The 13,850-nt window shown below is 38.5% G+C and overlaps 1 protein-coding gene across 2 annotated transcripts in view; it reads left to right on the top strand.

The window, feature by feature from the left end:
- Positions 1–2,758: 2,758 nt before the first annotated feature.
- The window catches only part of LOC121420014 (serine/threonine-protein kinase SIK2-like), a 66,220-nt gene continuing 55,128 nt past the window's right edge, over positions 2,759–13,850 (top strand). The window contains exon 1 of one of the 2 annotated variants that reach the window (XM_041614535.1): positions 2,759–3,683. In XM_041614535.1, coding sequence (XP_041470469.1) covers positions 3,528–3,683 — 156 coding nt within the window. In that variant the 5' untranslated portion in view covers positions 2,759–3,527. Of the gene's footprint in view, positions 3,684–7,653; positions 7,755–13,850 lie in introns of those variants that run through there. The other variant, XM_041614536.1, reaches the window with a different exon arrangement.

Consider the following 13,850-nt stretch of genomic DNA (forward strand, 5'->3'; position numbering starts at 1 on the left):
TGTCATTTACAACAACAATATAAGCCTCAAAGGCATCTCTTAGTTAATTTGGATTTGCTGATTCTGTGTCAAATACAACATCACTTTATGGCGTCTCTTCTACACTCTTAAAACAAATCAGTCAAACTGACTAGACCAGTAGTCAGCTGGGAGCAACCGATATGGCAATCACTGATATTCACATTTCTGACATATATTCTCGTCAGAAATAACTCTGTTCTAGTAAAATATGACTAGAAAATAGTCAAATATGACTAGAATAACAGTTGCTCCCAGCTGACCCTATTATCTAGTCATTTTTGACTGATTTGTTTTTAGAGTGTATATATTGGGTGATTTGAGCCCCTCCGGGCTATGGTATTTTTTTTCCGGATGGCAAACACCCTCTGGCAAAGGGATTCTCTGCCATTTTGGGGTGCAAATATGGCTATGTGTATTACGGCCACTGATGTGCAGTACTCATTATGCTAGTAATATCTGATATTGTTTGGTAGCATTTGCGTATCAGAGTTACTGTAGGGTATGTGGTGGTGGGGGGGGGGGGGTGGTATCATCATCATCATGCGTTCAATGCTCATACTTATGCAAACTCATTTTGACTAACATCATCGCGAGAGTCGGCGATAATTCGTCGTCATTCCAAAATTCTATTATTCATGTTTTTCTTCACTATAAAGTGGTTAAACAATAATCGACTTGAACAAATATTGGGATGATTTAGTTAGATCATGGGAGTTCCCACTTCCCAGTACCTTACGTGAAAACGGAGTGGTTTCGAAATTTTCTTTCTAAGAGCGAATGAAAACGATAAAAAAGAACCGTAATGACGTACGCGCAAAAGCAAACAGAGTTCCATGAAATTAAGGTTTTCGTCTAAAGTCTTCCGCTTTTGTTTACCAACCAATAAATCCTTCATTATAGGCCTATCGTGAAATTTCAAGTGAACAATGATGAAGAAGAAAAAGAAGAAGAAAAGAAGAATAATTAAATAAGGAGGAGAAGGAGGAGAAAAAGAAGAAAAGTGAGGATGGAGAAGAAGAAAAGGGAGGAGGAGGAGGAGAAGGAGAGGATGCACCTAAGTCGATCATTTCATAATCAAATAGTCTGAACAACTAATCTATTCTTCCTGTCTCTTTTCTTTTTTGCATTTTCTTAACCCGTTTCTTCATATTTTTTTTCTTCTTCCTCCTCCTCTTCTTCTTCTTCTTTCCATTCTTCTTCTTCCTCCTCCTCCTCTTCTTCTTCTTCCTCCTCCTCTTCTTCTTCCTCTTCTTCTCCTTTCTCTTCTTCTTCTTCCCCCTCTTCTTCTCCCTCCTCTTCTTCTTTAATATTCTTGATTTTGGTTTAATTATTGATCCCTATCTACTTCTTTATTATTGTTGTCGTTCTTATTCCCCTTTATTTTTTTTTAAATTGAAGTTCATGTCTTTTGGTTCCTGTTTTAATTCCTCCTCTGCTGGCTGCATCTGATGAACTGGCATTTACTCACTGCTATATCAACACTACCTCTTGCAAACCAAATCTTTTTAAACTGGTGAGGGCATAGGTAGCGGGGGAAGATGGCAGTTACCCAATGTTCATCGGAAATACTTCAATTTCACATCAGGAAATGCAAAAGCACCACACTAAAAGCTTGGTTGCTTCGCTCCCTCAATATTTGAATTTTTTACGAGTCTTGTCCCCCCCCCAAGAGGGGGGGGGGGGGTCTGAATACAGCCATGAACGGGGTATATAGCGCAGAAATGGTATCTGTGCCTCCTAAGGTTTCATTCAGATGTGTCTGTACTCGTTTCTGATACTTATTCATTCAGCGACACCATAATTGTAAAGCGTTTGTTTTTACCTCATTCAATATAGGCCTATATTAGTTGGTTTTAAAAATAACGTCTACTATATTCATTGACACATGCAGGGATTTAACAAGTTGCAAATTGCGTTGCGGCTAGGGCCTACATAATTCAAAACCTACATGTAGATCTATATGCATTCACGCATTCCTCCATTCCCTATCCAATGATTTATACACTGAAAAATAACGACAAAATGTTCATAATGTTATTCAAAGTTGCGTAATTCCATTATCTTGATTGGGGATGATTTGTCGTGTGGTTTCGATGTATTCCACGACCAACATCGGCGAACACGCCAGCGATTTATTCCACCACTGATCTCTTACACATCATTACTCCGTTTCCTAGGCAGCGACTTGCGTCATACGTCGGCACGTTTCCATGGTGACTAATAGGGCGCGCCACGCGAAGCTCCGCCTATGGTGGCGAGATTGCGTGGAGAACTGCGAAACGCTCACAGAGCGATAATTTATGGAAAGGGAAACAGTGAAACGTCCCAAGTCAACTGGCATTTTAAATTGATAATACGATTGTTCAGTATTATATCAGGAAGTATGTGTGCTCCTCGAGAGAGAGGGGGGGGGGAGAGTGGGGGGGGGTGGCGAGATCTACCATACATCTATTTGGACCTTGGCCTCACGTACTGGGCATGTGATATGAAATTGAAAAGACAAACAAAAAAACATGAAACATAAGTTTGCCCCCTTTTTTGCTAATGACATGTCTTATGTGAATTATATGCGAGTGAGCAAATGAGAGGGGGGGGGGGGGGCAAAGGGGAAAGAGAATAAGAGAGAGAGGGAGAGAGAGAGATCCCCAGAATGACGTCATAAATTTTGACGTACGGAGCATTCATACACAACACACGTTTAGCGAATAGGCATGTGCACACACACATTACTGACGACACACACGTACTGATAATATATCATGCGAAATGGCATATCGACGGATATATTGATATACTTCATTTCGCTGGGCTGGCCCTGGCGAAAACTGTGAATTTTGCTTTGTATCTGTAACTTTTCTCTTTAAAGCTGTTTTTTCTCAAGTACAACGATTCTATGAATAGAATCTCAGGACTGCTTAATCGTCAATCAAGAAGGAATTTAATTTTGATTTGAAAAACGTGTTATATTCTGTACTATCTATCTACCGGTATTGCGCTGGATGCATGCATCCCTTCGTGAATGTTGTGTACTTCTATATTCACCGTTTCAATGTTTTGATATTGATCATGAAGTTTAATAGTTCATTCATTCTTTGCAACGCATCATTGTAAAGCCTAACAGTACAATTTTGGAGGACAATCCAAGCTTTTGTTCATAGAGCAGCTTCAAACGTAAGAAACAAGACTTTTTTTCATCTGCAGATACATTCAGCTTCACATTACACGCGAAACCTCTGCACTATTTTACATTGATCAATGAAAATTGTGCACCAGTGCGGTGGATCCAATCGCACCAACAAGGCATGCACAGGGGTTTGTGAAATCACACTAATTCCTTTACCCCCCTTTTCACCAACAAGGGTATCTTATTCTTGTCTGGATTTAACACGATGCATGATGACCGTTTCCACCTCATGTCTACATAGGAATATACGACAGTTGAAGCGTTTTGGAGCCCCTTCGAGCCTGGATTTTGCCTGCCGTTTCGAGAGAGACGTGGTTGAAAGATGGTCGTCATGATGGAGGATTCGGCCGACCCCCCAACTCAGGCAAAACCTCGCCGCGGCCACATACGCGTTGGGTTCTATGACATAGACCGCACCATTGGGAAGGGTAACTTTGCAGTGGTGAAGTTGGCTAAACATCGCATTACAAAATCTCAGGTAAGCTAAAGCCAGGATTGTATTTCTTCATTGAATGGGTTTGTCTAAGTCCAACACCTTGGGCCTTTTCAACTCTCTTGGTAAATTCCATGAAAAAGTTTTCAAAAGTCAGCAGTGCATCAAGTCAATGTTCATGAACACAGCAATGTTGCTTGCATAAATAAATGTGTACACCATAAACAATCAATGAACAAGAGACGGGATCATACACTGATTTGTAAACTTGTTGTATGATGCAAAATATAAATGTCCCGTATTTGTAAAGGATGTATTTTTAAATCGATACTAAAAGGCCGCTGCAGTAATCATGTCGAAACTCCATGCCGGGCATTCATTCAAGTCTTGATATTAATGACTTTAATAATGGTGATAATGTTAATGTTGACCCCTCATCCCATCATACCTTATTTAGTCTGCCTTTGGGCAGAAAACTGTTAAGTACTAACTGATTGTGCTCCCCAGAAGTTCACTGAAATGAAATTTGATTTGATTTTCATTTATTGATTTCCTTCTACATTATAACAGAGTAACACAAATAACAGACATTTTGACCATCAGAAATATATATCCAAACGTGAAATTCCCTTGCAGAAGATGGATTGTCATTGTAAAGCGAGATTGCTTGAAAAGATAACAAACGGAAGCCAATATTGAATATATATAATCAAATTAAATGAGCAGTCAATGGATGACTACAAATGATCGGAATATTAACCAAGAAAACAGAAAAACCCAAAACAAACACTTGCTTCTACAATATAAGACTTACAAGTGTAAGTTTAACTTTCTTTTGGCAGATGTGTTGAGCACACATTCTTTACCCAAATAAACCATAGGCCTAAAATTTAATACCATAGTGTAGTAATAGTGCAAGCATTCTCTGAATCTGATGCATAATAATACTTAAAAAAACAATATATTTTCTCCGCTAAATCTATTGTTTGATATTTAGGACTACAGCACATGCTAGAGTAGAGTGTAAGGTTCTAATTTGAGATGGTTATAGTAGCCTAAGTCATACACTGTTCACTGGAACTTTTTTCTCTTGCAAAAGTAAACTAATCTCACAAAATAAAAAAAAGTATTGGCTCTGCATTGCAAAAACTCAGCAATTGTTCAAACAATACACTATTAAATATGTGATTGAAATGACACTTTAATTTGTGTCACTCAACTTTTCCTGATCTGTACACACTCCATGTAGACATGGATTTTGTGAATGTATTTCTAGCCTGCTGCTTGTGTCAGGAGCAAGATTGATTTGAAAGGAAAACTCATTAAATTACAGGTGGCACTTTAAGGGAAACCCCCTTACCCAACAGTTTTGAAGGGGGAACTAAAGGTATGAAAAAAAGGCTGGTATTTGATTAAGGCATTCATTTTGAGCATTCAGGTTGTGCATCAATTAGGAATGATTGAACAAAAAAGGGCCATTGTTGTGATTTCATGATCACTGCTCTTCAGAATCAGATGCTCCGTAGTAATATAAAAAACAGATTACATAGTCCCCATTTTCTTTTGTGCAGTACATTCGGTTCAGTAAAACGGAGGTTTTTGTGATCATATTGGTTGTGATAAAGAAATCTTATAACATAGGCCTACGCTTTTCATTCACTTAGAGACGTTTCCTCCATCATGGTCCCTCCATGCGTCTCTCATAAATGTTGCAACCTGGGCCCTGCGATTGATCCAATCAATCACAACTATGGACGGCCAGCAACGTCAACATCTAATATGTACTTTTGTTCAAAATATTTTCTAACTATGCTGGAAAATTCACTATGCTTCTCTGTGTTTACAAAGGACATTGTGCACATTTTCTGTATGACACTGATGGATTTCCATAGAGTTACGTTTGATTGGATAAATCGTAACTCTTTGTAAGACAAGGCCCAGATTATAATCTTTACTTGAAGCGATGCAGGAGTTGTACTTGTGTACAGCTTCTTTTTCTAGACCTGCCTCTATCTTTTGGGTGTTTCTGTGTCTAGCTCCTCTTTCTCATGTGGATCCTCACTTATTCGTTCTCCGCCCTCTGTTTACCTCATTCCTCTTGCCCCCCTCTCACACCTTCATTCTTCCACTTTTCCCTCAGACCCTCCGTTCTCAGTTTTCACTCTAAACCTTTATTTTCCCCTTCTCCCTCTCTTACCCACATTCTCCTCAATTCCCCCTCTCCACCACCACTCTCCCCTTCTCCCTTTCTTATTGCCTCTCTCTCCCGTCTCCCTCCCATACTCCCTCCTCTCCATCCCTTACCTTCATTCCCCCCCCTTCCCACCCTAATAATAGCTCCCATTCCCCTTCTCCCACTTTAAACTCCATTTCCCCTTCTCCATCACCTACCTTCACTTCCCACCCTCTTTAAAGAGAAATTCCAGTAGTTGCAGTAAACACTGATTTCATGACAAAGTCTGTAAAACAAGGCTTAATTGTCAGTATGTCATCGAGAATCTAGATCTGGTACAGTTACATAAACTGAACTTTGTGAAATCTTGAAATCTACGCTGAAAAATGTTCATACTGAAGATCACCAGCACAGATAAGCGCACGTGGGACAGTGTATAATCATTGCGTTGAATGTCGGGCCCGACGCTTAACCATCCTGTGCTTATTCGCTGATTTCTCAGCAATTCCACAATTTCTTCCAGAATCCTTTGGCACATACATTTTATTTACCAGTATACAAACAGACACTTTGGTGGTCATTTCATTGGATTCTGTACGAACTCATTTTGATATCGTTACCAAAACTGGCATTTACCTTTAATAGATCCATTCCCCCTTCTCCCACTCCAAACTCAATTCTCTCTACCTCCAGAGTTCATTCAAGATCTGTTTTGTTACCCCCTGTCCCACGTTTCTGTTCTTTCTCCCCACCCCCCACCCCTCTCTCTCTACCACCATTATTCCCTTCTCCTTCTCTCCATCTGGCCCAAACCACATCTCCTTTACATTCTCATAGATGCAAAACTCATAATATATTCTTAGTGGAAGCAAGGAGCTCTTGATAAAGAAACCACATAAAAGTACATTCACAAGAATGCACTAGTACATGAAATTAATTGATTTCATGTAAAGAGAAAGCAACATTTGAAATGCTTACCACATAATTTCTGTAATATTGTGCACCTGCAAGCAAAGGTTACTTGTACTTGTTAAAAGTGGAGTCTGGAAGAATAATTCTTTCAAACTTATTTTTCTGTGGGAAAATGGTTGAGCATGGAAGAACACACTTACAGACCTGATATTGTAACATTGCTACGTTATTTCCAGTGTGTGATGAAAATGTTAGTATTGTAGTAAATTCATGAAAATTTTGTATCATTCCTCTCTGTTTTTTTTTATTCTACATGCCTCAAAGTTAGTGTATGGATTAGCCTCCCAGGCATTGTATAATCAATTTTTATAAAATTGTGCTAGAAAGAAGTTGAGAAGTGAATAACGTAGTAAAGTAAATAAGTAATATGAATGAACAAATGAATTAGCTTACTTAGTTCTTCAATAAATTATCAATTGTTGAAATCAAAATTGTTCTTTTAACTTTTTAGAAATGGGCAAATGCAAAACATATTGTTAGGTATTATTGATGGTAAGTCAAGGTGGACTTTTAAGAAGTTTGTGTCTGTTCTGTCAGTTCAAACTTGTTTCTGGATCTTCTTATGATTTGGTGTCCTTTCTATTCTGTGTCTTCTGTATCTTCTGAGGATTTGGTGTCCTTTCTTTTCTGGTTGAGTAGGCAAAGCATCCTTCTCCACTGCCCATCTCCCCAGCTGAGCTTTTCAAGCCTCATTTAGACCAGCAATCCATACCATGCTGGACAATAGCTGACCATTGACTGACCCAAGCAACTGACCCCCTAGATTGCAGTACAATGATTCACCCAGGCTATTGATCTATTGTTCGCTGTTGTGAAACCTACAAGGAACTTGTTAAGCCCTGAATACCAAATCTGCATTGTCCACTATTGATTAAGCATTGTGAATTCAGGGGATACTCTGAAGGTAAATATTATGATACTTGGAAAAGGGGAGTGAGAGCAAGGTCCAATAATATGTAGGCGTTGACATGGTAGGTAAAGAAGGTGAAGTAGTGTAGCTATATAAATGGGAGTAACATAGTAACATAGAGTAACATATAGTAACATAGAGGTGGTCTTGCACAATTTCCTGGGAACTTTTCTTTCCTTTCTTTCTTTTACTTTTCAAACTGACATAATTTGAACAAAGAAATTATCATATTTTGAAAAAAAAAAGCATATTTGTAAGGCAACAATAGTCAAAACTGACTAGTTTGCCTATTCAAAATAACAACAACAACAACTTCAATTTCTAATATCTGTTTAGTAGGAAGTACCCCTCCAAATATGTAGGCCTAATGCAAGGCTCGACATTAGCGGTGGCCGGGGCCACCAAAAATTCATCTCGGGCAACCATTATTGAAAAAATGTTAAGTTTTGGTGGCCCGAATCGGGCAACCAATAATTTTCAAAGTAGCCAATTTTTCTCCCGATTTTGCATACATTTATCAACTTTCTACAGTTCAAATTGCAAGTCAATTCGTCATGCGCCTTTTTTGTCAATCTACACACAAATACACACACACAAAGATTGCACAGTCATGACAGTATGTAGGCCTACCGCTAGCATACAGTAACTATTATTCAGCCGGCTGTCTGGCTGAGCTTTGCATGCGTGAAACCACTGCAGCTGGCTGTGCGCTAGCAGACTATTCAGACTCAGGGAGCTGCGATGCGAAATGTTACTGCTAAGAAATCTTCCCCAGAACTTTGAAAATCTACGTCAAAGTCACATTTTACACCAATGACATGCCCTTCTACAGTCCATATTACTGAAACCTGATAATTCGCAAGCATTAAAAGGAGGAATTATGACCTCTGTTTTGACTCAAAAAGACCGATTTCCAAATGCATTAATACACATAAAACACATAGGTGAGTACATCACAGTCCCACATGTGCATTTGTATGTATGTTGATATTTGGTTTATTTTCGAAGCTGTCTTGAATAGACAGCTTCTTTCTTTCTTGTTTATAAATGACTTCTTAAACCACTCTTAAGGAAGTAAATACTTGGGAAGGCATTTTATTGATATGAAATGTGAATTTTTTCCATCATTTTGTCAAAAATAGGGAAGGAATTTTCTCACTGTTTTTTCCAGATAACTTGCCGTTTTCTTTTTTTTTCTGTCATTTTTTTACAGTGATTAAACCATTTATACCCCTTCCCATTGAATATGCCTGATTAAAGAACATGTTTCTACTGAATAATAATAATTTCCCCATTTTTTCTGATAATTTTGTCTTATTCATTTTTCTTACATTTTCTTTTTTTTCTCAATTTTTTTTCTTTTATTTCTTTTATTTCAATTCTTTTATTTTCTTTCAATCATTTCATATTCACAATGATAGAACAATTTATATATTACCACAAAATAACAGCAAGCACAATTTACATACAAGATGTACAAAGAATAGTGGTACGTGGTAGTGACTGCAGAATATTTCAGTTTGTTTTATTCATTTTTAATTAATGTTTTTCTTTATATTTTTCGGGCCACCAAACTTTACTAATGGGCCACCAAAAAAAATTATTTGAAGGTTTTGGTGGCCCGAACGGGCCACCACCAAAAAAAGTTAATGTGGAGCCTTGCCTAATGACCATCCTCTGTGTGGTGTTTGCCTAAAGTCAGGGGAAAAATACATGGGACTTGGGGGGAGAATATACCCCCCACAAAAAAAAAGGTAAGTAAGAACCCTGAATCATAAAAAACAGCCCTGGAAATTTCAGCAGTTTCTAATGTTAACAAAGTTTCTGTAAATTAATTAGCTAATTTTTGGCTCACTGGGATCAAAAAGTAACCCTGGACTGTTGTTATGACTTATTCCCTCTGTCCAGTATCTTTAGTTGATTTTCTTTCCTGAAGAATGTGGTGACACATTAATTCCACCACATGCAACTGGGAATTGTGTTTTTCAGTCAGCCCTGAACTTCTATATTTATGCTGTGGAATCTCGGCAAAATTACATCGGATTGGAACAAGAAACACAAAAGACTAACACAATGGATGGTTCTGCTGTCAAAGGCTGAAGCTCCCTGAGTTTTAAAGATAGATGCTAGTTTTGGTAACGATATCAAAAAGAGTTCGTACAGAATCCAATGAAATGACCACCAAAGTGTCTGTTTGTATAAATAAAACGTATGTGCCGAAGGATTCTGGAAGAAATTGTGTAATTGCTGAGATATCAGCAAATAAGCACAGGATTCGGGTAGAGCGTCGGGCCCAACATTCAAAGTAATAATTATACACTGTCCCAAGTGCGCTTATCTGTGTTGGGGATCTTCAGTCTGAACATTTATTAGCATAGATTTCAAGATTTCACAAAGTTCAGTTTATGTAACTGTACCAGATCTAGATCCTTGATGATATACTGACAATTAAGCCTTGTTTTACAGACTTTCTCATGAAATCAGTGTTTACTGCAACTACTGGAATTTCTCTTTAAACAAAGTCAAGTAAATCAGAAGACGCGTCTCTTTATACCCCTGCCTCGATTTGCGAACATGGACGAATATGCCCATGGACCATGATGTACCTAAGGATAGGATACCGTCTGCAAGGAAAGCCAATCTTCAAGCTACATTGCAATAAACATTAGTAGACTGGCATGCTTGCCCAGCCCCAAACTACATTTAGTGACGTCTAAGAATGGCCAACATTTAGGCTGTTCCATCTCACATGCAATGTGAATTATTGGTATAGGCAAAATGCCTCTCTGTGCGTTCTAAACTTGACCATGATGGAATGTAGTTCAATGGCCGTAGGAAAGAGTTGCGATCGAGTAGGCCTAATTATGGGAACTGGGTCTGCACACAGATATATGCAAGCATTGACCTACTCCATACTCAAGGCAAGTATGTACCTTGCATAAAGGTTGAATAATTTGGTAGCATCTAACATTTGTTAAAGATAAAGATGTTTTTGTTTGGAAAATAAATGCTTTCAGACTGAAAAAGACTGATGTCATGATGAAGAATTGCGAAGTATTTTTCTTTCATACTCCAAAGGGTATGATCCTGCGTTGTACTGACCATGTAAATGTAGCTCTCCTTAGTAAAAGTTTGAAGGTCCCCCCCCCCTTTCTAGTATTTTGGGCATGATTTTGCATACATTGCTTGATACAGTCGGCCATACACCTATACATGTACATTATGCTCTTGCGTCATATGGAGGCTTTTAACAGAACAGGGTGGACATGGGAGACAATTTTTTTTCCTTTTTTTCAGAGGCAGTTTTTGTCATAATGGGAGTGATTGGTGAATTGGGGGGCTCTTTCTTTCATTTCAAGGGCTACACTTGTTGCACAATCAGCAATTTCATTCTTTTTCAATTTTTACAAATTATGTATTAAATGTAAATGTCATATTTTGTCATTTTTATTTCCTAAATATTCTTGAATTTGTAGAGTGGCAAATCTTAGAGTGGCTATGGAAGAGAAGGTTGCCCTTAGCATTTCCATGCAGGAATTTTAGGGGGATTTTGGTTGTCTGCACTGCTGCAAATTCCATCACAATGTAGGCAAGTAAATATTCAGTTAGTCCAATTAAAGCCTGAATTGTGAGACTGCTACCTGCAGTATGGCAAGGGTCCTGGGTTGGTGACCTTTCAGTGTGAAGGCTCCTGGGAGGTCATGCTCAGAATGACGTCAAAATGGAGAATGTGTTCTCTCTTAGGATTTTATTTGGTCATAACCCCTTACAAGACAATGGAAGGTTGGTAGATGATTGGGTCCAGCTGATATGATGCCCCCCACCCACCCTCTTCCACCCCACCCTTATTCCAGCAACCTGTCAGGTTTTACCTCGTTAACCCTGTTGACATCTTGATCCATGCAGCTAAAACCAACGCATTGTTTCTATTGGAGTATTGAGCATTTCACCATAAGAGAAACATACTGAAGGGGCATGCTAATGCTCGTAAAGTACAGTAGCATGCCCCTGCTAGGGTGCAAATAATAGTACTTTTAAAGTTAGCCTATAGGTATTATCTTTCCACATGATAAATTTTATTCACTACTTCAAGAAGCAGACATTTTATTTTGGGGATCATGCGACAAGACACTCCTTAAGCTCACTGGCTTGTTAGAATTGATTGATTTATACATACATGTAGCAAACCTACTTGTAGTATATGTTGATATGCTAGGCAAGCAGTCAGCAAACGTACATGTTGCGGCCACACCCATATTTATTGGTCTTCAGATTGTGTTTTTCAAAGTACACTATTATGCTTTTCACACTGCACTTTTTGTCCTAAATTGGTGGGGTTAAGGGGGGGTCTTAGCCCCACCAATTTCCAGGGGTTAAGCTTAGCCCACTTCGTTTTCACACTACGTTTTAGCAAAGTGGGCTAGCACGGTAAATAGTATCTGGCCCTGCAAAAAAGCAGGGTTAGCCGGCTTATTGTGGTGCTAGCACCACAATTGCGGTGCTAAGAGATGCAGTGTGAAAACGAAACAGGGCTAAGGAAAGTGGGGCTAAGCATTAACCAATCACAGAAGTCGAATTGCGCGTTAATCACGCTCTGTATGGTAAAATCATCAGTATTCATGAGCTGAGGGATAGTCCGGGGTTAAGGCATTAATCACGGTTGAGCAGATAGTATGGGGTTAAGAAAGACAGTGTGAATCGAAAAAAGATAGTATGGGGTTAAGAAAGACAGTGTGAATCGAAAAAAAGATAGTATGGGGTTAAGGATAGTCCGGGGTTAAGGATAGTATGGGGTTAAGGAAATGCAATGTGAAAAGCATATTGGTAGGGCCTATAATGACAGTAGCCTTTCTTCCTTTCGAATGTCTACATCCTGTGTGTTCTTCCTCTCTCTCTCTCTTCTCTAATTTCAATCGATTTTATTATTAGTATATATGGGATGATTGGTTCTGTCTAATTTCCCTTCCTGTTACTAAAAACAATTCAGCTTAGGAACTGCACGAGGGCAATGGGCGCTTCGGCCCTCATCACATCTCAAATCACCCTGAAGTTTTTTTTTTTCAAATAGAATATTATAGCTTTTTTTACCAGTGTGGCCCCAAGATCTTCCAGGAACAATGGTTCTACGGATGGCAGAGAGGCAGAATGATGATAAATTGATATATAAATGCAATACATTATTGATTGTTGCAAAAAAAGGAGTCCTTGAAATGGAACTGCCCTCCCCCCCAAAAAATAAAAAACTCCAGAAAATGTCAAAATATTTCCAACCCTCATTACATTTGGTTCCCTGTCTCTCGTCCAATATCATTCCACTGGTAACAAATTTATTACCATTTTCAACAAAATGCATTTTTGAATAGTTCAATGTTTTGTAGGTACACAAAATATGCAATATGAAATTGGCTTAAGTTAACAATCAAATTAGTTGACCGTTTGATTTGGTTCTATTTAATCTTTGCATTCTTTGGTGTGAACTGAAATCCCTGTGCCAAGTGCAGAAACCAGATCATGTCCTCAAGATGCAATGTTTATCCAATACATGTAGTCAGTTTGAGGCCTATGTAGGAACTGAAGGTTAATTTTAGGCTGAATGTGATCTTATAGATCATATCTACAACTTCAATGAAAAATGCTGATTTGAGTAGTTCCTTCATAAAAGTTCATGTACATATAGGGATGATTTTCTAATTTTCAGACAGTGTAACGTACATTCTGCATTGGATTACTTGATTAAATCTGAAACCTAAAGTGGCACTGGCAGGAAATATGGTTCTTCATATAACTGTATTTTGTTTTTTTTTTCTTTCAAAATTTATGGAATGCAATTAACACATTAACAACCCCATTGTCAACTGCACACTTCATTGAGGTGTTTTGATTAGAGCTAAAAGGGATTAAGTAAGGGGTCTCAGTTTGGTTATGGGATTAACAGAGTATTGATAGAGGGTAATCAAGAGGATTAACGTGTGAGAGATGTCTGTAACTGATAAGAACTGACCTGGCAGTGATTGTATTTTGTTTATCTGCCAGGTAAACTTTGAGCTTTATGAAGGAGTGTCAAACACAGTACAATCGTGGTTCAATGCTGAATTCTCCTCGGTGCAAAAAGAAAAAGGCCTGCATGGTAAATGTATAGGCTGTGTGAAGGGTCTCA

This window comes from Lytechinus variegatus, chromosome 8 (genome assembly GCF_018143015.1).
Source record: "Lytechinus variegatus isolate NC3 chromosome 8, Lvar_3.0, whole genome shotgun sequence".
Lineage (NCBI taxonomy): Eukaryota > Metazoa > Echinodermata > Echinoidea > Temnopleuroida > Toxopneustidae > Lytechinus > Lytechinus variegatus.